Consider the following 21,438-nt stretch of genomic DNA (forward strand, 5'->3'; position numbering starts at 1 on the left):
GGCCGAGATCTTTCACCCATAGTGTCATTCGTAATTACGACACATCACATTCTTTAAATATCTTCTGTTTGACCAAAGACAACGTAGTTGATAAAGGTTCTATAGCAAACCATGATTAACTAAAATTAAGTTTAAAGAAATTCGTAAAGAAAATCGTTTTGTTAGTAAGAATAAAATTTGTGATACGAAGGAGTTTAATAAAGTTTGTCACAGGTTACCGCGTGTTCTCCCAGCAGTTCTCAGACGATAAATCTACTTACGTGTGAACACCGTATGAACCGCGTTGCTCAAAGCGGAGAAACCTTAGCCAAGCGATACATTACCATCTCGATTTTTCGCCGAGGAATCTATCCATGTTATTTACTCGACGCATTCGTCACGGTGGATAGACTTTCGTCCTACGAGGAAGGTGGCCGTTGGAGGGAGTCTGTCGCGTAAACTCGACGAATCCAGCTCCGAACTGGCTGACCTCCTTCGCCTTTTTACGCTGAAACTCACGTGTGCGTGCCGGCAGGCGGTCGCGTGTCACGCTTTATGGCGTCTCCTCTTATTTCGCGTTCACGCGCGATGCTAGCACGTGAACGCGCCGCGAGCGTTAACCTGGAATGAATTGAGGGATGCTGGCTGTTACAAGCGATTTTCGAGGAAGTTGAGCGTTGGACGATAGGGAAATTCGTTAGGTACGGATTGAGAACATTTCGACTGCTAAATTGAGAAAATTGCTCTTAGAATAAAAACCGAGTAATTATTTCTGCTAACTACACGATAAATTTATGCATTTCTACAGCAATGCGGAATTGACTATGTAAACTATGGTGCAAATAGTTTGTTGATGCTCTTGTCAACAGACTGTTAGTACTGCTAATATTCTTAGTTTCTCGCACTGGCTATTATCTTAACACAGTTCTTCCTATCGCTTCGTGATAACGGTCAAACACAACGAATATGTGAAAAACACATAACGTGAACTATAAGCTTGCACGAAGTCACTCAGCGAACGATAAATATTTTAAATGGCACGCATATTCTCGGTCGTAGCATGATGTTTGCGAAGAATAAATCGACGGCCTGGTACGTGAATATAGGTAATTTCCTAGTCACGTGTGAAAGTACCTTAGGAATCCAGTGCCTGAGCCGGTCCCCTGACCTTTGCTGCCTCTGGTTCTGACTGCTCGAGCCAAGCGAAAGAGGCACGAGAATGGTACAGTGCGCGAAGTTAATGGTCCTTCGAGGATCGCAAGTACAGGTTGAACTGGACCAAAGTATAACTCGAATATCGTAATAATTTAATAAATATAGCACACCATTAACATGTATCGAAGTCCATGACAATATATTTTATGCAAAATACTTGATACAAGTTCGATATAAAAGGCGTCTCGTGTTTGATCGTCGATCACGCACACTGTACACATGTAAAGTTGGTTCACAGCGGCATCTCGACGAGCAGCCAACTTCGCGATTTAATGCCGAGGCTCGTCTTCAATAAGGTCAAGACCTGGTTACATACCCTCGATCGTCTTCGTTCCCAATCGGTTTTCACGGAAAGTCAAAAATATCTGGCGATGTTTAAACCAAAAACAGGTCGAACCCAATTCCATGACGTTTTTCTCAATTTTTAGCGTTTCCTGTGCGATTATTAAAATAACGTCTCCGTGAAATCCTTCCGCGTTGAGCGGCAACGAAGTAACAATTGCTTCCCCGTTTTATTGCTCCTTTCATCATCATCATCATCATCATCATCATCTTCATCTTCATCATCTTGCCTCTCGTATCCTGCAAAAACAAGCCTGCAGGGAAACCAAATGATTATTTATGAAAGCAGCGGTTGCAACAGCTGACTGAAAATATGGCTATGTTTCTTCTACATACAGGATGACGAGCCACCGGAAATCACGTATTGCGTTGTGGAGCACACGGGTACGCTCACGCTTCAAGCAATGACGCCCACCCTGCCGATGCCTGCCGAGGAAGAACTGAACAAGATGTTCCTCGAATTGGTCGACGAGCTGGACCTGACCCAGGCCAACCGACAGGCGGTTCTGGCACTTCCGGCGAACAAAAAGTGGCAGATATATTGCTCCAGGAAAGGTAACGGCACGCTTGAGAATGGTGGACTCAGAACTACAGATCTGAGCGGGGATCCCGAGGATTATATCAACAGACTGAAGACGATAGCTAGTGTAATTATTTCGTGATTTTTTATCTGTGAACATTTCATAGTTGACCAATGAATTAATATCTGTGTTCATGAGAAACTTATTAATTTCAGAGTCCTTTTCCCGAAGAGGGCGAAGAAGTTTCGAATCAGATGCGACAAACCGAAGCCCTAAAGACCGCTCTGAGGACGCAGCCGCATAGTTTCGTCCTCAGGTTTATAGAACTCGATGGATTGAATGCTCTGTTACAAGTTCTTGGAACTATGGACGCGGAAGCAGCTAACAGCAACCTTCACACAAGTGTGATAGGGTGTTTGAAGGCGTTGATGAACAATTCGGTAAGATTAGGTTGTAATAATTGGTCACTGAACACTTTTAAGCAAAAGGTTCTATCGAAATTCCAATTGTCTTTGCAGAATGGAAGAGCACACGTATTGGCGCACCCTACTGCCATCAATACGATATCCCAGTCGCTGGCGACTGAAAACATCAAGACAAAGATATCCGTTCTCGAAATTCTGGGTGCTGTTTGCTTGGTTCCAGGTGGTCATCGAAAAGTCTTGGAAGCTATGCTACATTTCCAGCAGTATCATTCCGAACGAACACGTTTCCAAAGTATTATAAACGATTTGGACAAGAACTTCGGTATCTACAAAGACAATCTGTCTCTGAAGACGGCGATCATGTCGTTCATTAACGCGGTGTTAAATTATGGACCGGGTCAAGTGACTTTGGAGTTTAGGTTACACCTAAGATACGAGTTACTGATGCTCGGTATTCAACCGATTATCGAAAAGCTTAGAAAATATGAAAATGAGACGCTAGATAGGCATTTGGATTTCTTTGAAATGGTGAGAAACGAAGACGAAAAGGAGTTGGCGAGAAAGTTCGAAAAGGAACACGTGGACACGAAGAGTGCTACGGCGATGTTCGATTTATTGAGGAGGAAGCTCAGTCATACCGCTGCGTATCCTCATTTGTTGAGTCTTTTGGAACACTGTCTTCTATTACCTCGTAAGATATCTTCTTTTCACTTACTCGTACTGCTCGTTTGAAAAGAAAGATGTTTATCTGTTATTTCTCTATTACTTCCAGTCGATTATGGCTCCCATCCTCAACACTGGCTACTGTTCGATCGGATCGTGCAACAAATCGTTCTCCAGTCAGAAGGAAATGATACAGGTGTCACAAGGAATCCCGACGTCGCGCCGATTGAGATCAACGTGAAGGAAATTGTTCATTTGCTCGCAAAGGAAGAAGAACTCGTCGCGGCCAGGAAGAAGGCAGAGGAGTTGGAGCGAGAAAATTCCGACATGTCGAGTAGACTAGCCAAGAAGGAACAAGAGTTAGATCTAAGAACACAAGAGAAAGTAATTTATCGTCTTGTCTTGCCAAATTGAGATCGTTGTCCGCTCTTGTTCTCATCCGTGACCTGACCTACCTTTCTAGGAAGATATAGAGGCCAGCTTGGCAAGGGTGAAAGAACGCCTCGAGAAGGAGACGTCGATGCATATAGAGACGAAGCAGAGGATTTCGGAATTGCAAGACAACGTCGAGACGCTATCTCGACAGATAAACAACGAGAAATCGGAGAGGAAGAGGCTGGAACAATTGGTAGCTTCCGGAAGCTTACCGGACGATGCGAAAGCGACGATTAAAATCGTCGAGGACGAGGTTCTTGAGAAGGTTGAAGCCAAACCAATGCCACCGCCGCCCCCGCCTCCACCTTTGGCACCTCCACCACCTCCTTGCCTAATGCCCGCAGCTCCTCCTCCAATGAAGGTAGGATAACCTTTGATCTTTAACAGTCAGCTTTCTCAGTCACCGCAGTACATCGAATAATGAAAAGATTTAAACGTATCCAGGTGGAGATAATCAAGAATGTTCCTCAGCCGAGCAATCCGTTGAAGTCCTTTAATTGGTCGAAAATACCGGAACAAAAGTTGCAAGGCACTATATGGTCGGAACTCGATGACACGAAGTTATATAACGTCATGGATTTAGAATCGATCGATAAAATCTTTTGCGCTTATCAAAAGAACGGAGTGTCCGCGGAGGGTTCGATCGAAGATCTCCGAACCCTAGGAAAGAACAAGAAGACCATGTCAGTGATTGATTCGAGGAGAGCTCAGAACTGCACGATTTTGTTGTCAAAGTTGAAAATGTCCGACAACGAGATCACTAGAACCATCCTCTCTATGGACCAACAGAATATTCTGCACATAGACATGGTTGAACAACTATTGAAGTATATCCCATCGTCGGAAGAAGCTGCTCTCTTGGACATACATCAGAAAGAGCTTCAGAACAGAGCCGATTGTTTCTTATACCAAATATCCAAGTACGTAGATCTATACCTCCTATCGTTGATCTTCTTTTTTTAGAAATAACGTTTCTGTCGACGCGTACCAAACGTTTAATCGAATATTTATGACAAACGAAACAAACGGAGTATCGTATATACATTGCGCTGGTATAGAACTCGGTCAGTTAATACTCGATGACATTCTAAAAAGATATTTCCCGATATCCATGTTTCAGAGTGCCGCATTACGAGCAAAGATTACGATCTCTTCACTACAAAAAGAAATTCGCTGCCAGCATTGCGGAATTGACACCGAGAATGCGTGCGGTGCTCGAAGCTAGTCGACAGGTGGCCAGGTCCCGGCGACTTAGAAAGCTCCTGGAATTGGTCTTAGCTCTAGGGAATTACGTAAATCGCGGAAACGCTCGCGGGAATGCCTGTGGTTTCCGCTTAGCTTCCTTGAATCGTCTAGTCGATACCAAGTCTTCTTGCTCCAAAGGCACGACTTTGCTGCACTATTTGGTTCAAATCCTTGAGTCTAGGTTTAGAGAGGTGTTGGATATCGAGGAGGATATGCCTCATGTTCGAACAGCAGCTAGAGTTAGCATGGCTGATCTGCAGAAAGAGGTGGCTAATTTGAAGAACGGTCTTCAGGACGTTCAAAGGGAAATAGGTATGCTTCGTAATTGCCTTGATTAATACTATTAGATCGTCCGAAAAGTTTCTTTCGTTTTGTAAGAAAATAATGGGCGCACAACATTTTCCGTTTTATATTATTTTATCGAATTACGTATGACCCATTTTGTTTTATCGAAATAAAGATCACAACGTTCGATAGATTATGTTTCACGTTTGTATAAAGATGCATCGTTGTAAAAGACGTGTCTGTAAAAGAAAGACACTTTTCGGACAACCTAATGTTCTATTTTACGATTGCTTTAATTTTATCGACTTTTCCTTAGAATTCCACCGTGGTCAGTCTCAAGTGCTTCAAGGAGATATGTTCTTACCAGCAATGAGAGATTTCCAGGCACAGGCTACATGTAGGTTAGCGGAAGCGGAGGATCTGTTCCAAGATATGAAGACTAGAGTAAGCTTCCAGACTGGTCGTATACAATTGCCAAGTTTTCTTTCACCCATTGATTAAAATTTCTGCGAATAGTTTGACCGTGCAGTGAGGCTGTTTGGCGAAGATTCAGCAGGCGTGCAGCCAGACGAGTTCTTTGGCATTTTTGAAAACTTCCTACAAGCGTTAGCTGAAGCCAGACAAGACGTGGAAAATATGAGGAAGAAGATAGAGGAAGAAGAACGAAGAGCAAAGCAAGAACAAGAGGTACGTAAAACGCGAGATACTCGTATTGTATTTCTTCTACGCTAATCCTTAAGTAATCTTATTCTTTGAAACAATTTATATTAGCTTCGGAAGAGGACAATGGAAAGAAAGAATTCTCGCGAGGGAATATTGAACAGTATCTCGTTGAGCAAAAAGAACGAAGCCAATAGCAACGGACAGAACGACAATAAGGGTGAATTCGATGACTTGATATCGGCTCTTCGAACCGGCGATGTTTTCGGAGAGGATATCGCGAAATTTAAAAGATCAAAGCGCAGACCTGTGACTCCGAGCGGCCAAGAATCGCGAAGACACAGCGCGCACAGAGAAGATTCCAGGGAAAGACATTGAACTCTTTTCTGGAATTGCTAGTGACGTTAACGTCGTTCGAATCATTTTACGATTTAAACAATATGTGATAGAAAGGAAATACGAATGTTGCGTTGAAGGAAATCAATTCCCCTGTAGGAATAAAGGAAAGAATCGAAATAACGGATACGTTAAGTAGGAAACGTGTAAATAGGGTAACAAAATGAAGACTACGAAACTTTTACTTTTCGTAAATTCCTTCATCGATTACGTAGTATTATCTTCGGATGCAATTCCTGTTTAATTCATTATCTCTAAAGTCTTCCTAATTCACCGATCGTAATTCGTTTGGTGCATTATGTTTCGTGAAGTTTGTTCGATCATAAATTCTGAAAATTCTATACGCTTTATATTCTCAATCGAATCTCATGTCTCGTTTTTGCAATTATTCCTGCACATATCTGACACTGTGTTCGATGTTGCGTACGAAATACGGCAAAGAAATATCCAGGAATACGAAATCGTGTGAGAACGCGATCTCTAAATCGACAACACCAAAGCGTCGTACGATTAACGATGCCTTAGCACGCTCAATTTCGATAATTTGTCTTTTTTTTTTTTTTTTTACACAATGATAACCAAATAGAATTTTATGTTTTTGTCATCGTATATGTCGATTAAAATTAAGCGACGTTGCATAAAAATTGCAAAATCGAAAAACTGAGCGAACGCAAGTTTGTACATTGTTAAAAAGCGTTTGTGTTACGAGTCAGGCAAGGGTATCACGCGATAATTTTCTGTATATAGTCATTATGCGTTTGTTCATTAAGGTAGTCCGCGTTTAACGGCAGTGATTTGCAAAACTTCGACGAAAGAACATCGCAGCGATCGGACCAAGGAGAGGTAACGAACAGAGAGAAAACGCAACGCGATCCTAAGAACGATGGACCTGTTACAATTTTGAAAAGACTTCGATTTTCATACGCCGACGAATATTCTTAGCGAAATTTTCGATGCATTTTGAGAACAACGTGTTCTTTTTATATACTGAGAAACATACCAGAGAGGGCCATTGCACACGTGCAACTCTATTTCAGCCTCGGGAAACCTACAAGTCTGATTTTGTATTTTAGAAAAGGACCTAATCATTAATTAGATTATTTAGAAGCTCGTTAATAATTGCCGAGTCGTTGATGGAATTCGTGTTAGTTTTCGATGTGTAGACCAGAGAAGGCGAAACGATTAGACAAGAGTTCGTTGTATAGCAGTCGATGTTTTGTAAGCTTTTGTATTTTTGTAAATATTCAGTATCGATGTCCTATTCTTGTCGATGGCGACAGCCCGATAATATATTACTGCGTCCTTAATGTCACATGTATTAATATATACATATATATATATATATAAAATATACCGAATAAACGTGAAATTCAAATCCTCACTAACACTTTTTTTATCTTAATTTTTTTTTTTTTTTGTCAGGGAGCAAACGAAGGTTCTTTTATTTAAAACAGCTTCCAATTTTCGTTCGTTAAATATTTTAGTGTTTTTCTTTTCTTTTTTCAATATCAATCCTCCGTGATTCAAACAAACCGGTCGCCGATAAGTTACCGACGTGTAAAGAGTGAACTTCAATATGATGTCCGCAGGACAAGCATAATACTGATTTCCCTGAACTTCTATAGATGTCACAATGTTATCGAATACGAAGCATATGCAAATAATTTTCTACGAATTATTACTATGTATACGACATCTGTAAATTATTATTTTATGTACCATTAGTTAGAAACTGATTTTCGTGACGAAGTACGAATTTTTATTTCGAATAACGCTTGTCAAATCTTGGAATATAACAATCTACGTTAAATGTAGCAGAGAGAAAAAAAAAAAGAAAAAAAAAAGAAAAGCGAAAGAAAGAGAATCAAGCAAATACAATAAAAAAAAAAATTCAATACTAAATCCTAACCATATTAACGATGTTCTGGCATTCGTTAAAAATTTAGGCCGCTGACTTATTTTTATATCGCCCTGTCTAAATTCAAACTGCGCGATAATTAATAAACTTTTAATTATTTTTTCGCGTCAAAGGACTTTCTATATCGGGTGCCATTACCGTCAGAAGAAAAATTTCACAATACATCGAAGCCCATAATTCGTTTTTTTAAATGAGAATTATCGAGTGCAGTTCAACGCGTCCCCTGAAAAATCCAAGGGCATCATTAGACGTAATTGTTGGCCTTAATGAAACAAAGTCTTGCCGCATCGTTAATATAGCGAAAGCAGAAAGCAGTTTACTGTTTTCATTTCCATGCAACTTGCTTGAATATTTTCTCAAATAACTCGAACGAAATTATTGTCTCGTCTTTAATGAATATCCAGTACGGAGACCTCAAAATTCTAACTATACTAGTAACTTATTTAGGTAAAATAATGTCGAAGAACGTAAACGCAAGAGATAAAAGGAGACAGGGTAGGGATGGGAATGGGAAGAGCGAATAACAAGGAAACAATGCAGTATCGTTTTGTTCAGAAATTTTATTTATTACATACACTAGCCGACTACTATGCATGCGTTGGAGCATTCGGATACAGGGAATTCGCTTGAGATCCGAAGCGCGTTGTTAAGTGTGTCTTACAAACAACAGCAGTGTTCCTTTCGTTACCTCCATTTTCATTCCTGCCTCAGTGTAGCATGTGGTTACCTCATCCCGTAATTGTTTTGTTTAAATTATAGTGCGTTACGTTATGTGTTATAATCCGGTGGATCTAAGACGAACGAAACTCTTTGAGATGTCCTTCGTCCTTATTTCAATCGAAGGTTTATTCTCAAGTTGAGAAAGAACAAAACGTGCAAAAGTGACGCGAATCAGAAAGGTAATTAACGCTTGAAAACGTGAGGTGCGCGATCACGAGACCGACTGTAAACACAAAAATCGCAAAGAGACTCGTCCGGCTTAGGGTGCCTCGTAACCACATATATTCGCATTTATATTTTTTTATGTATATTTATATATATATACTTTGTATTTATATATATTTATATACAGTGGGCAGGAGCAAGGTAACGGTGCCAGCGCGGCGCGAACATCGTCGTCGAGGTGGAAGAATAAAAATTACACGTGAATATCTTTGTGGAAACAACGTCTACTTTAGTAATTGTTTCTTTTTTTTAACAAACAGGATGCAAGACGAGAGAAACTCTTAAATATACTATCGAAAAATTTTATACTCTTTTTACAATTTTTTTTTAACAATTCTCTGTGCCAACATCGATATACCGAAATTATTCATCTTTATCTATGAATCACGTAACGAGTAACGAATTAATACGATAATTATCTCTGTGTCGTAGAAAGTTCCATTTCTTTGGGTCATGCGGTTTTGAAATTTCGCGATCGTTGCAAAGATGCACAGAGAATTAAAGATCCTCTCGTTAACTCGTAGATTGCATCCTATTCCGACAAATTCCGTCAGCTTTGACCTTTCTTGCCCGACCGTCGACGCACCATTACCCTGACAATTACCTCACATAATTGTATCCGTAAATAAAGTATAATGCCTTATCCAGCTAGAACTTATACCGATATATTGCACATTTGACAACAGTTACGTCTTCTTTAAGTACTTGAGTATAGGAAGTGTTCTCTAATAAAGATTTTCCGTTGCACATACACACTCTCTTTCTCTCTCTTTCTCTCTTACACACACATATGTGGTATCCGCAAAAACATATCTCTTTCTTTCTCTAGCACACGCACGCATGAGCTCAACACGTACTCTTCAATGATCAATTAATCCGCAATTGTGGCATCTATCGCAAATTTTCAAAAGATTTTCCAACTTCTCGCGAACTGGAAAGCATGTCGCTTCGATGCAACGTCACAGAAGGCGTGTTCGAGGCGTCGAAGTTCGATGTGTCGGGTAATTTTTAATTCGTAAACTCGTCTCACTCGCCATGGTAATTTAATTAGCTTGTTGTTCGTTGCAAATCATTCCGGTGATCTCCTAAAGGCGAAATGTTCGTTTCAAGGTACGCAGGCATACTCACGCGCTCACTTTCTCTCCATCTCTTCCTCTCTTGACTCACTGTAATTAACGTAATCACGATGCAGCAAACACGCTCCTCCATACATATGTATATATTTATACTCGCACTATTTAAAGCGGCTATAACTCCTAATTAGTTGTTCGCCTTCCACTTGGCGTCGATTCACCTGCGACTCGCTCGCGCAGACACCCACCTGCCGTAAGTTGTCTGTCAAATTTCCAGGATTTTGACACACGATCGCCGATACGGGAGGCTGTTTCGAGGCGTAAACCTTGTGGAACGCAACGAATCGCGAGAACGAGTCGCTGTCGACGGGTGGAAGCGAGCTTTGTCACACCGCGATCGATGATTCGTCATTGTACTTGGCCGTCCATAGGCCACCGTTTCGTTGAATGAGGACCGACTCGAAGTAATTCTCGTTGTTCGTCCCCTTCGTGATCGACGCTTCCTCCTATTGTCGATTCGTTCGAAGGTGAGACGCGAAATGCGAGAATCGCGTAGGCTCTGCGCGATATCGATCAGCGCTTCGATGATTTAGCCTGATCGTTCGAACGCGAACGATTCGTATTCGTTGTGTGTATATGTGTGTACGGTATATGTTGTCTGTACAACTGTCGTATAGGTACCTTTTATAGACGTTTACCCTGATTCGTCGAAATTAGACTCGGTAATGATATCGCGAAGCTCTGCGACTCGAAGAAAAGACGAAGAACAATTTTTGTGGCGACCGACCAGCGAGTCGGCTGACGCGATCTCTTCGAAGAGCTTCCATTTCCTCTGAAACTCGGTCGCGAGGATGATTGGCAAAATTTCTTGCTGAAAACGTAACGTTTAAAGTTCGAACGAGATTGTTCTCTAAAGTATCGAACGTCTTCTAGTTCCGATGACTCGTGGAAGGAATGTCGAAACGGTGATTAAACGGAGGCATGAAGCGTGCTGGACTGCGGGCCTGCAGGATACGAGGTGCTGGTAGGCGCAGCCGTAGGTTGTAGACTCAATTGCAGCTGATGCTGCTGCGCTTTCGCCCTCAAACAGGCGATGCTCTCGTTTCTCAGCTGTTCCGTATCCTGAACGATTCCTGATAAGCAAAATTTTTACGAAATTAATCTAAGTTTCGATGGCTATCCGCTACAAAGAGTCGCTTTATTCCTGTTTTCCTTTCCACGAGCAACGAATTAAGAAAGTTCGAAAGTTCCTAATATATTTCGTATCGTGGAATCACGACCCATAGATACAGGAAATAAAAAGAATTCGAAGGTAATTACCTGACGACGAAGAGGGTCCCATACCGTCCTGACTTTCCTGTCCGCTCTCGGAGCTGGTCGGTCCACCTTGATGATGATTATGATGGGGGCTGCTTCCGCTTCCATTGTGATCGTTTCCGCTGTCCTCTCCGCCGGACTTGAGATGTTCCGCTGCTTCGATTGACTTCCGGTGCATCCCTGCGGGGCCACAGTCAATCAGTTCTTGATTATTTTCGATATCTTGACTAAAGCTGCTCGTCTTAGATGATTGAGCTGACAGAGACGAACAGAAAAACAAAGTCGAGACTTGTATATTTTCTGCAAGGGCGGGGCATAGTTCTCATTAAGCATTGCTTACGACTTCAACAGTGTTACTTTTAACAAAACGAGTAACCGACGAGTCGATCGATAGATTATTTTAATAGCCCGTGTTCATTTGTACTTTCGTTTCTTAAAAATGTGACATCAGAATCATCTATGAAGTTAGCAAAACTTAATGTTTTCGTTCGTTCAACGGTCTAGCAGAAAATTTTCATGATTTTTACCTAGCAACCATGGCGCTACCGATTCGTTCTCCTTGGCACTTTTTAGTATAGTCTCTGGAAGCGGTAGAGAGTGTCGCACCATTGCTCCGTACAGGCCATACTCCGCCATTATGGTACTTCTGCCCCAACACTTCTCAGTTTTACGCCATTTTGCTCTTCGATTTTGGAACCAGACCTGAAACAACAAATTCGTAACATTTATTTCGTAAGCCTATAGTCGATATCCTTCTGCGATGTCGAGCGAAGAATAGACCTAACGTAATCCTGAGCGTGTCGTAAACCTCAACTAACGCATAACACATATGAAAAATAATCGATATCAGAATGTAAAAGTATGTAAAAAAAAAAAAAAGATTATCTCGACGCGAAAGACACCCATGTCAGGGGCATCGTGACCCATCCTCCGGAAATACGTATAGTCGATATTCTCACAAATTCACGAAGCAGCAATTTTTTGAAGCAACGATGAGAAAGAACGAATACAGCTGGAGAAAACACTATGACTAATAGTGGAAGTCACATCAAGTGGAAGACTACTTATTAGCAGCCCATTATGGGCCTAGAATTACCAAGCCCGACAGAACTTCACCGACGATGTATTTGGACCCACTTGTCCGTTTAATGATCATTGTCTACTAATTGGAACACTATGAGCGCGACGTGCGATCAGTTTCATGCGTGCGGTTCCACGGCAGTTCGTAGTTAACTATTCCGCTTAAACGATCAACTTGGAGTTCGTTATCCAGTTTTTCGCGGTTCGGCATCCTGTTAGACTACTTGTTAACAATTCTGATCATCGGACCACCTAGAGAGGAGTCACGTGTCGTTTCCTCCGGTCACGCTCGTATCCCCGTACGAGTTTCAATTTTAACGAGCTCCATTTCCAACAAGTTTTGCACATTACCGTCTCTGAACTAAGCAAACTAATCGTAACTGAGAAGTTAGTAATTGTAATGTGCAGATTAGCGTTCGCTTCTCGTACAAAATATGTTCGTGTTTGTTGCAATTTAAACGTTCAATTCCGTTGCACAGTTATTGTTTGATAACGTTTCATGACTGCAACTTGAGACAGTGTTTTATACGCTCCCAATATTAGCCGTAATATCGAACGAGTGGAAAATGATATTTCTATATAACCGGTGATGGTGGATCGCTATTTACATATGTGCGAGATTCCTCTTTTACGTTTATCAGTGTTCAAATCGAATGAAAAGGTTATGAGATTTTACTCCCATTCCGTATTTAATTCGCTTCTATTTAATCAAAAAAAAAAAAAGGAGAAAAAAACAAAAAGAAAGAGAAAACTGTACATTATTCTCGTCGCTTAAATTATCTGTAAAACATCACTAGGAGCAGCTATGAAACTACGTGTAATGTATTTTATTCAACAATATTAAATGCATCAGCGATAGTCTTGTCGTAGCCGTAATCGGCATACGTGATCGTTCGAGGATGTTATTTAAAAAGACCTGCACACGCATCATTTGTGAAACGTGTGTACAAGGCAGACGCACGTGGGGGTGGCCTGGGCCGGAGGCCAGGGCGTGTACCAATTTGTAGCAACAATGCTAAAGTCACCAGCAGAATTGGAACGTAATTCGAATGAATGGAAATGCGTTGCCCTGTCAATTTGTGCTGCCACCCCGAAATTATCTTCCGCCTAGGCTTGAACAGGCTGGCCGGCCTTTTTCCCGCGACCTACCTTCCCCCACAGGCGCGAAAAAATACTCATGCAAATGTTGCCCCGTTCTCTGATAAAATGCGCTTTTGTCTCATTGATAAGGAAAAACGGAAACGGTTGGCCCTTTCAAAATGTAATCCGTCTACGAGTCCTGCTTTCCTAAAGAGTTGGTGTTAATTCGACGGTCGAAAAAAAAAAAAAGAAAAGAAAAAAAAACGCTCTGACATTACCAGTGGTGTTTTTTAATTTTCGCCACTTGAGATCTTTGACATCGTCGATCGGACAGGATAAGATTATTTCACGATTCAAAGCCAGAAACTGCGTAATCGAACGTAATAGCCCGTCATTCCAGAAAGATGAAAGCGGAAAAGCAGATGAGAGAGTAGGATGTGGAGAAATGAAAGGGATTAAGGCTACATCGCGGAAATGGTAATGGTCGCGCGAAACGAGAGAATCCTGTAGGAAATCTCTCATTGATCGGGGGGCAGTCGTTCTATCCACTGACGCGTAAATGACTGTACCGATCATAAAGCTGTTATTCGATTTTCAAGTGACTTTACGACGGCGATTGCATCCAATGAAGAGTTTAAACATTCCTCGAACCCGACCGGTTCATTGTAGTACCTTATCTTCGAGATTCTCTCCTTCGACTTCTATTTCAGAACAAACACTTACCGTTCAACCGTTCTATTTCGTTTGTACCGTTGACGAAAATAAACCACCGAGGAGTTTGATCCGGAATAGATTCGTCGATGTTCAGAACGGGCAAACAATCCGAAAGAAAGGACGACGAGGTCATATGATATGAGAAACGAGAAAGAGCATGGTAATCGAAGAAGTTCTAAGAAATAAGTAACACGCTGCTTGCGAGGAAAGCTCATAAAACGAAGCGAGGAAAGAATTTTCTATAGAAAACTTGGCGACTAGAATCGGTAAAAGTTCGTCGAGTTCGTCGCGAATGACTCGTTCGGATGTTCGGGATCGGAAATCGCGTACTGGGATTATCCTTCGGCATCCTGGAATAGCTTACCAAGAGACAAAGACAGAGATATCGAAGTACGTTGGCAGAATGGATATACAGGCGAAGGCAAGGGTGGCAGAGGTTGGGGTCTGCATTGCAGAAGCAGCGGTAGCAGCAACGGCAACGAAGAGGAAGAGGATCCTTTATGGTGGCATTCGTCGACTCGAAGGAGCGAGAACTCCAGCGGTGGGCTTCTCGTCTTCCTTCTCTCCCACCCGCCACGTTCTTCCCATTCTCTGTCCCGCCACCCCCTTTATTGGCACACCCGGTATAATAAGGAGTGAGTTTGTATTTAGTCGGCCATGCGCAGTGCTGGCTGTTGGCGTATCATCGATCAGACCGGCGACTGACTATTGGACCAAAACAAGAGGATGAGAATGGGAATGGGAATAAAGAGAGAGGGACGGCCGATATATAAAGTGCGACGGGGAGAACCAGGGATAGCGGAAAGGGGCAAAGAGGGAAGAATGGAAGAAAAGAGAGGCAGAGTACCGAGTAGAGCAAGGGAAGCAGATGCAGCGAGCGATACCGAGATGAAGAGAAGGACATCGATAGGAAGATCGAGGGAAAGACTCGAAATGAATACTACAGCGGCGTCTAAGTTAGGATGGTTAGTGTTGGTACGGAGTAGATACGAGGCGAAGTAAAGAGGGTGGATGTCGGGGGCTGCACCAAAGTAGGAGAAGAGGAACCCGCGGTAACTTGCTATGGATTACCAATACACCGATACAAGATACACAGTCGCGAAAGTCAGAGATAGCCAACGATCATACGAAAGAGAGTAAGCGAACAGGGCGTCGAAGGAGGAGGAGATCAACGGAGGAAGAGAGAACGGTAGAAAGAGGACGAGAAGAGGTTCAGCTAGATGGTAGGGGAGTATCGAAGAGGAGAAGGGAGGGAGAGATACCGATAGAGAGAACAAGTCGACGGCACCCACCTGCCTGCTTCTTGCTGCAACACTCGAGCTCGATGCCAGCACGATGTATTGAAACTGAAGCTGAAGAGTTGCCGTCAGGTACTAGCAGGACGAGGGTCCTCGAAGGTCTACCTAACCGAAAGCTTTTTGATTTCCGCCGTGAAGAGAGGCAGCCAGCCAGCCAGGAATACCGCGCAGGATAGAAGAACTGGTGGCAAGGCGGAAGGAAAGAAAGAGTGGCAAAAGTGGCGAAAGAGAGAGAGACGAAATTGCCAACGGAACGCAAGAAAACGAGACCGTTATTTTTCTCTTAGCAGTTTGGCCGATATTGTTTTTCGCAATCCGAGCATTCTTGCTCGACGGACGAGCTAAGAACACCAAGATCGACGAATGCCTACCACCTTCGAATCGTCGCCACGCTAACACCTACACGCGCCGCACAAACTGATACTGTCCTAAGGATAATTGGAGATCTCGTTACTCCCCACCGGTAACTTCAATTTACGATCGACCGATAATGAGATATCGAGTTCTGGTTCTCCCTCTTTCGCCACTCCGCACTCCCACCGTTCCACGTGATCTCTCGAACCCCTGTTCAACACCCGTATCGTCAAAGCTCAAACCGATGCCGAAACGTATTAGATACTCGTTACGTACTTATTAAACGCTTTCTTTCCCAAACTTATCTTCCTTCTATTTTTTCTTCATCCCTTCCAATGTCTTTTGTTTTATCAATTGCTACACATCGCAAAAAAAAAAGCGATCGTATTTCAACTTCGCGAAGGATCCTCGAGACGAGCATCTTTGCGATCGTGATAGCTTTATCCGAAGAAAGACTCGTGCGAACAAGAGAGACTCGTCGTAAACGCGTGACAAGTGGGGAAGCTATCGCTTATTACTATACTGCATCGAATCACATTGTATCAAATATTCTTACAGATCGTTTGAAATGATATACGGTGATCGACAGTGCGAATAATGGTTCTCTGAGTTCCCACAAGCTAACCTAGGGTGCCGGTAAGCCAATTAATCTCGTCCAATAAGAAACGCATGCGATGGACCTGCGAAGTCGCATTAACCCTCGAAAAACGCATCACTTGTTTGCGACATAATGCGCGAACAAGCATGTACGACCGTGCTCGTTGGTCATCGGCCAGCAAATAGTTCGGTTAGCTGAGAGCATGGGGTTCAGGGATAGACCCCATGCGGCGAAGTGGCACGCGCCGGAACATCATTAGGTGGGACACTTGCTGGACGGAGGACCACGAGAAGGGTCCGGGACGTTAATCATGACTTAGCCCCAACAACCAGAAAGGATCTCGCAAGAGAGTGAATTAATATCGACTAGATTAGAACGACGAGTGGTCCGCAATTATACAGTGGAGTTGACAATTTTCGATAGTTACTTTACCACTTACGTTACTTAAAAACCATCAAGCTCCGTATACAAGGTGTTGCTCGTAGATTGATTATGTCGCTCGTACAGCGTGTTATCCTAAGTTAATTTTCTAGATTAATTCGATTTCCCACAACACCAAGCATCGATTAGTTGATTATCCGAGAATCTCCTGATTGGGACGATCGATCCTGTGCAACAGGAAACCCGATCAAGTCGTTACGCTAACCGAACGTTATTATCTAAGTCTTATTGGACGTGGTTTACATCTAAGAGCCGAGGATCGCATTAACAGAAATCGCAATCACGATGTCCCCTACGTTTAATCGCGCAAGGACTCCGCGACGCGCAGTAGTCGATCCGAACGAATGAAGCGCCAAACGGAAGGATCTTTCCTGTGGAACGAGACGGCCTTGGGAGTGCGTTAGGGATATCGGATCAGTAATAACGGCGCCAACCTAGATCTCTATCCAACTAGAAATGTTAATTTTTCTAGAACTAGTTTTCATCTCGATGTGGGAATTAGCGTGACGCTCCCTAGATTAATTAACGTTAAAATACCACGCGTCTTTGATCCGCGGTTTCTTCTATTCGTGTCATTCTTCAATTTGCAGACCTGTTTCCTCTTCCTCTGTCTGGCTACAATTTTCAGCACGCAGACTCCGGGTTTCGATAGCGTTTCATCGGCGACGAGGGCGTGGCGAAACTTCGGTCCATGCTTCTAACTTAATTCGGTTAGTCGAGATTTATATCCGTATTCAACGGTATCCCCTTGCTCGCGTATACCCCGCTTCAACCCCTGATGCGCCTTCGAGATCGAGCGTTCGCCATTCGCCACCCACTCTCTCCAGATTTCGCCGTGGCGCAATGGGGTTTATTAGAATTTATAAGCGCTACCGTTGACAATCCTGCTACGCCCAAATTGCTAGATATTCCGCGAGTCCGATTTCGGCCGCGGAGAGACCCTTATTTATCTGCTAGTCGACGTTCGCGCCACCGACCGCTCCACATGATCTCGCTCCGGGGATACTCGAGATGCGCGTTATTGGTCAATTTTTGGGGTGGAACGCGGCCAACCGGAATTCATCGCTTTGTTTGCCGCTGGTTTTACGAGCTTCGACCGGCCTCCTTTCCTTTCCAAGAATCATCGACCTAAGAAACTGTCTGATGCGTACTGTCGTTCGCTAAATTATCGGCTGACGCGTGAACATCCTCGTGATTTGTGCATCCTCGCTCCAGAGACTTCGTAGATTTTTGTTTTATTGATTATCGAACGCGTGGATATCTCAAACTCGATATTTTTCACTAAATACGTAATTCTTCGTCGAATATTTTATTATTCCATAAGTAGACCCAAGAGAAAAAAATACAAGTGTCACTGGTACTATATAGTTTCTCTGCGTACGAAAGATAATCGATATACTTTTTCGGATAATTTCATCCAAATTTTATAGCTCTTTGGGGATGCTTAAGCGTCAATGGGGGTGAACGCCACTTGTCAATGTCCGTCTAGACACGTAGAAGTCAAAAGCCCGCACCCTTCATTGGTAAAGATCATTTAATCATTCGGCTACGAGCGATAGAAAATTCATGAGCTCGAAGCCGTCACCGGCCACAACCCTATTATGAGGGTTGCAGGCTCCATGGGCTATTGGATTCGTAGGTCGACGATGTACCCATAGGTTTCGGCTGCTTTTATGCGCCTACGACCGGTCGTTTCTTACGACAGGATTAGGATCGTCCCCCGACGGGAATTGTTGCCCGCTGAATCACACGTGAAAATCCTATAATTCGACTTTAATTCCATTCATTGAAAATTATGTCAACGTCATAGAAACTGAGAGAAACGACAGTTCGACTATTTAAATGGGAAGCGCCATTGTCCATCGGGACGAATCTTTTTTCGCGATTGGTTCACGATCAATTGATTTCGGAAAAACATTGTATCCTACATTGTTGCAACATGTTGGAATTGTCACGTAATCGCGGGCTATTATACGTAAAAACGCTCCGAACCAAAAAAGCGGCCACGCGAAATTACGCGTGCCATTGAATCCGCGTATTTTCGAGTCGTTTCACGATTTACGATTACCGGTGCGTTGAAAATTTCTTTTGATCAGTACAATTCCTATTTTTACTAACAGCCTTATTTGCCATCGTTACCGAATCCATGAGCGTTTGCTTTTAAAAACCGCTTTATCGAATCAATTCCCCATTAAATTGTCGTTAAAATATAATTTGCTCATCCTATCGAAACTCTCTCGATGTTTCTACACGATCTTCGAAACATTAAAGCCTCGAAGCTTCCCCTTTATCCAAAATTTCCGCAATAAGCCATTTCTCGAACTCCATCAGGTCAGCTACGGGCCAGCAACGCGGAAAATTCCTTTTGATCAGTGCGTTTTTCGGCGAAAAACTTATTTATCGTGGTGGCGTGACGTGAAACAGAGCTCTCCAACCTCCGGAAGGGAGGGCGATCCGTTTTCAGAGAGGTATGCATCCACAGAGAGAAGCGGGATGAAGGGGCAGAAAGCGTGGGAGTAGGGAGAAAGATAGTAAAAGAAAAAAGAGAAAGCCTCTTTGCAAGGTTATATTTTTGTGAAACGTACTCGTCGCCCCGCTACAAAGGTTGTACCTCGCCATCTTCGTGCTTGCGTTGCCGCGGTCGCGGCTGGGAACGAAAAGCCGAGAAAGCTCGTTGGATTTTAGACGCAATCAATTTAGCCTCTGCCTTTGTGCGTATCGTGTGCGTGCCTGGCTGTTTGTGTGCGCCTGTCCAAGTGTGTGTCGGTGTACGTAAAGCTCATCCGAGGACACTGCGCTCTCGAGTATTTAATGCGTTCGTAGCTTTGTAACCCCTCCGGCCTGCAGTATACACGCGAACACCCTTCTGTGCGTAGCCTTTCGCCGCGAGTGTGCGCGTGCATCGCTTTCCTGTCGCGTCCGTGACCATCGAAAAGACAAAATCAATAATTGGCAGGGGCCTGCCTCGAAATTTCCTACCGACGATTTTCTAACCGGGACCCGTGAGTAATCACGCCTCGATCCAAGAGTCGAGCACGCGAAATCTGTTATGGGGGATTAGATCCGACTGTCCTTGCAATCCGGGAGAATTTAATTAAGTGACTAGCCTCGCAACGATTTGTCGTTTCTATGGAATTTATAGCCTGTGGGCTTATTTAATTCTTATACGAACAGGAAGAGAGAGAGAGAAGAGGTTGGCATTAATTGAATACCGTACATTTGCTTTGGTTTGCTTATTGGGTTCCGTAATGTATAAACGAATGGACACCGAATAGTAAAGCTTAAATTTGAATTCGAAAATTAAAAATTAAAAAAGTGAAAAGAGTATTTAAGAAATTGAGGAATCGAACAAATTGAAAATTTAGATGAACAAAATTGAAAAGTGGCGAACATCGATGTATTTTATAGATGACCATATAATTTTAGATCGTACAATTGCTGACACTCTCCAGATGTGCTTCCAAGTGCAATAATAAAAAAACGGATTTTCATAATCCGTTAACGATGGTCCGACACGAAAATATTTATTTTGCCCGACCGAGAAGAGCTAATTTCAGAGTTGAGCGCTGTTTACACAGCGTTAGCGCGGCCTTTAGAACGTGTTAACGTCTTCTCTAGGTACTCGAACTGGAGTCCTTCTCAGTCCTTTATCGAGGATATCCACCTGTCATGTCCCGTCTGTAAAGAAGAATTGAATTTTTCAGAAAACACCGAGCTGGCCGATCGTCTCTTTTTCCGAGCGAAATAACAGACAGGCCTTTTACAAGACGGATAATTTCGATCAGTCAGCTGGTAATCGCGAAAACAAACAGATTTTCAAATGAAAAGAAATTAATCTCTTATTTCACTTATCGAACCAATGCAAATAAGTACACCGCATTTGTGCTATAAATGATCGATGGATAGAAAGGTTGTTCTTTGATAAGTCAGTTAAAAATGAAAAATTGAAGAAGTAGGAAATACCGTATGAAACCGTACAGTACGCTTGATACGGTAGAGTAGATCGTAGTTGAAATCGAGTCGAAAATTACCATAAATTCGCCGTGTAAATGATAATACCTCGGCACAATTTACGTCAACTTACGACATCGGTCGCCTATTAAACATAAGCACAAGTAGGAAGACTCGTCCAGTGAAAATTCGCGGGTCATTTGAGCCGTTTCCGCGTCATTACGCTTTCTTAGCTGGGCTTCTTTACGGGAGGACGAGAGCCACAGTGGACGAAGAGAGTCCCGAAGCGAGATCGAAGTAGAGCGGAAGAGGGTTGAAGAGGAACGAGCCCGTCGGGGGTGGAGAACGTAACTCGATTCTTCGTTACTTTCTTCTCCTTGCGCGGTGGATTATATCCTTGAAACGAGCCAAACTTTCAGCTTTCCTCCCTTTTCTTCCTGTTCATCGGTTTAAACGACCACGCGGGTCTAGGACCCTCGAATCTACTGATTTCATCCGCTGAG

At 43.0% G+C, this 21,438-nt stretch overlaps 2 protein-coding genes across 7 annotated transcripts in view; one reads left to right on the forward strand and one right to left on the reverse strand.

Annotated features, from left to right (window-relative positions):
• Positions 1-7,547, forward strand: part of Daam (disheveled-associated activator of morphogenesis-like protein) — a 43,548-nt gene extending 36,001 nt beyond the window's left edge. For all 5 annotated transcript variants that reach the window (XM_072004588.1, XM_072004586.1, XM_072004585.1 and 2 more), the window contains exons 3-12: positions 1,875-2,183; positions 2,273-2,497; positions 2,576-3,173; positions 3,255-3,529; positions 3,609-3,941; positions 4,025-4,500; positions 4,701-5,137; positions 5,427-5,554; positions 5,627-5,797; positions 5,882-7,547. In XM_072004588.1, the coding sequence (XP_071860689.1) occupies positions 1,875-2,183; positions 2,273-2,497; positions 2,576-3,173; positions 3,255-3,529; positions 3,609-3,941; positions 4,025-4,500; positions 4,701-5,137; positions 5,427-5,554; positions 5,627-5,797; positions 5,882-6,148 (3,219 nt within the window). In that variant the 3' untranslated portion in view covers positions 6,149-7,547. The remainder of the gene's footprint in view (positions 1-1,874; positions 2,184-2,272; positions 2,498-2,575; positions 3,174-3,254; positions 3,530-3,608; positions 3,942-4,024; positions 4,501-4,700; positions 5,138-5,426; positions 5,555-5,626; positions 5,798-5,881) is intronic.
• A 1,079-nt stretch (positions 7,548-8,626) lies between these two features.
• The window catches only part of LOC139987844 (uncharacterized), a 50,515-nt gene continuing 37,703 nt past the window's right edge, over positions 8,627-21,438 (reverse strand). The window contains exons 5-7 of one of the 2 annotated variants that reach the window (XM_072004591.1): positions 11,947-12,121; positions 11,423-11,599; positions 8,627-11,235 (exon numbers count right to left, since the gene is read on the reverse strand). In XM_072004591.1, the coding sequence (XP_071860692.1) occupies positions 11,072-11,235; positions 11,423-11,599; positions 11,947-12,121 (516 nt within the window). In that variant the 3' untranslated portion in view covers positions 8,627-11,071. Of the gene's footprint in view, positions 11,236-11,422; positions 11,675-11,946; positions 12,122-21,438 lie in introns of both variants that reach the window. The other variant, XM_072004590.1, reaches the window with a different exon arrangement.

This window comes from Bombus fervidus, chromosome 5 (genome assembly GCF_041682495.2).
Source record: "Bombus fervidus isolate BK054 chromosome 5, iyBomFerv1, whole genome shotgun sequence".
Taxonomy (NCBI): Eukaryota; Metazoa; Arthropoda; class Insecta; order Hymenoptera; family Apidae; genus Bombus; species Bombus fervidus.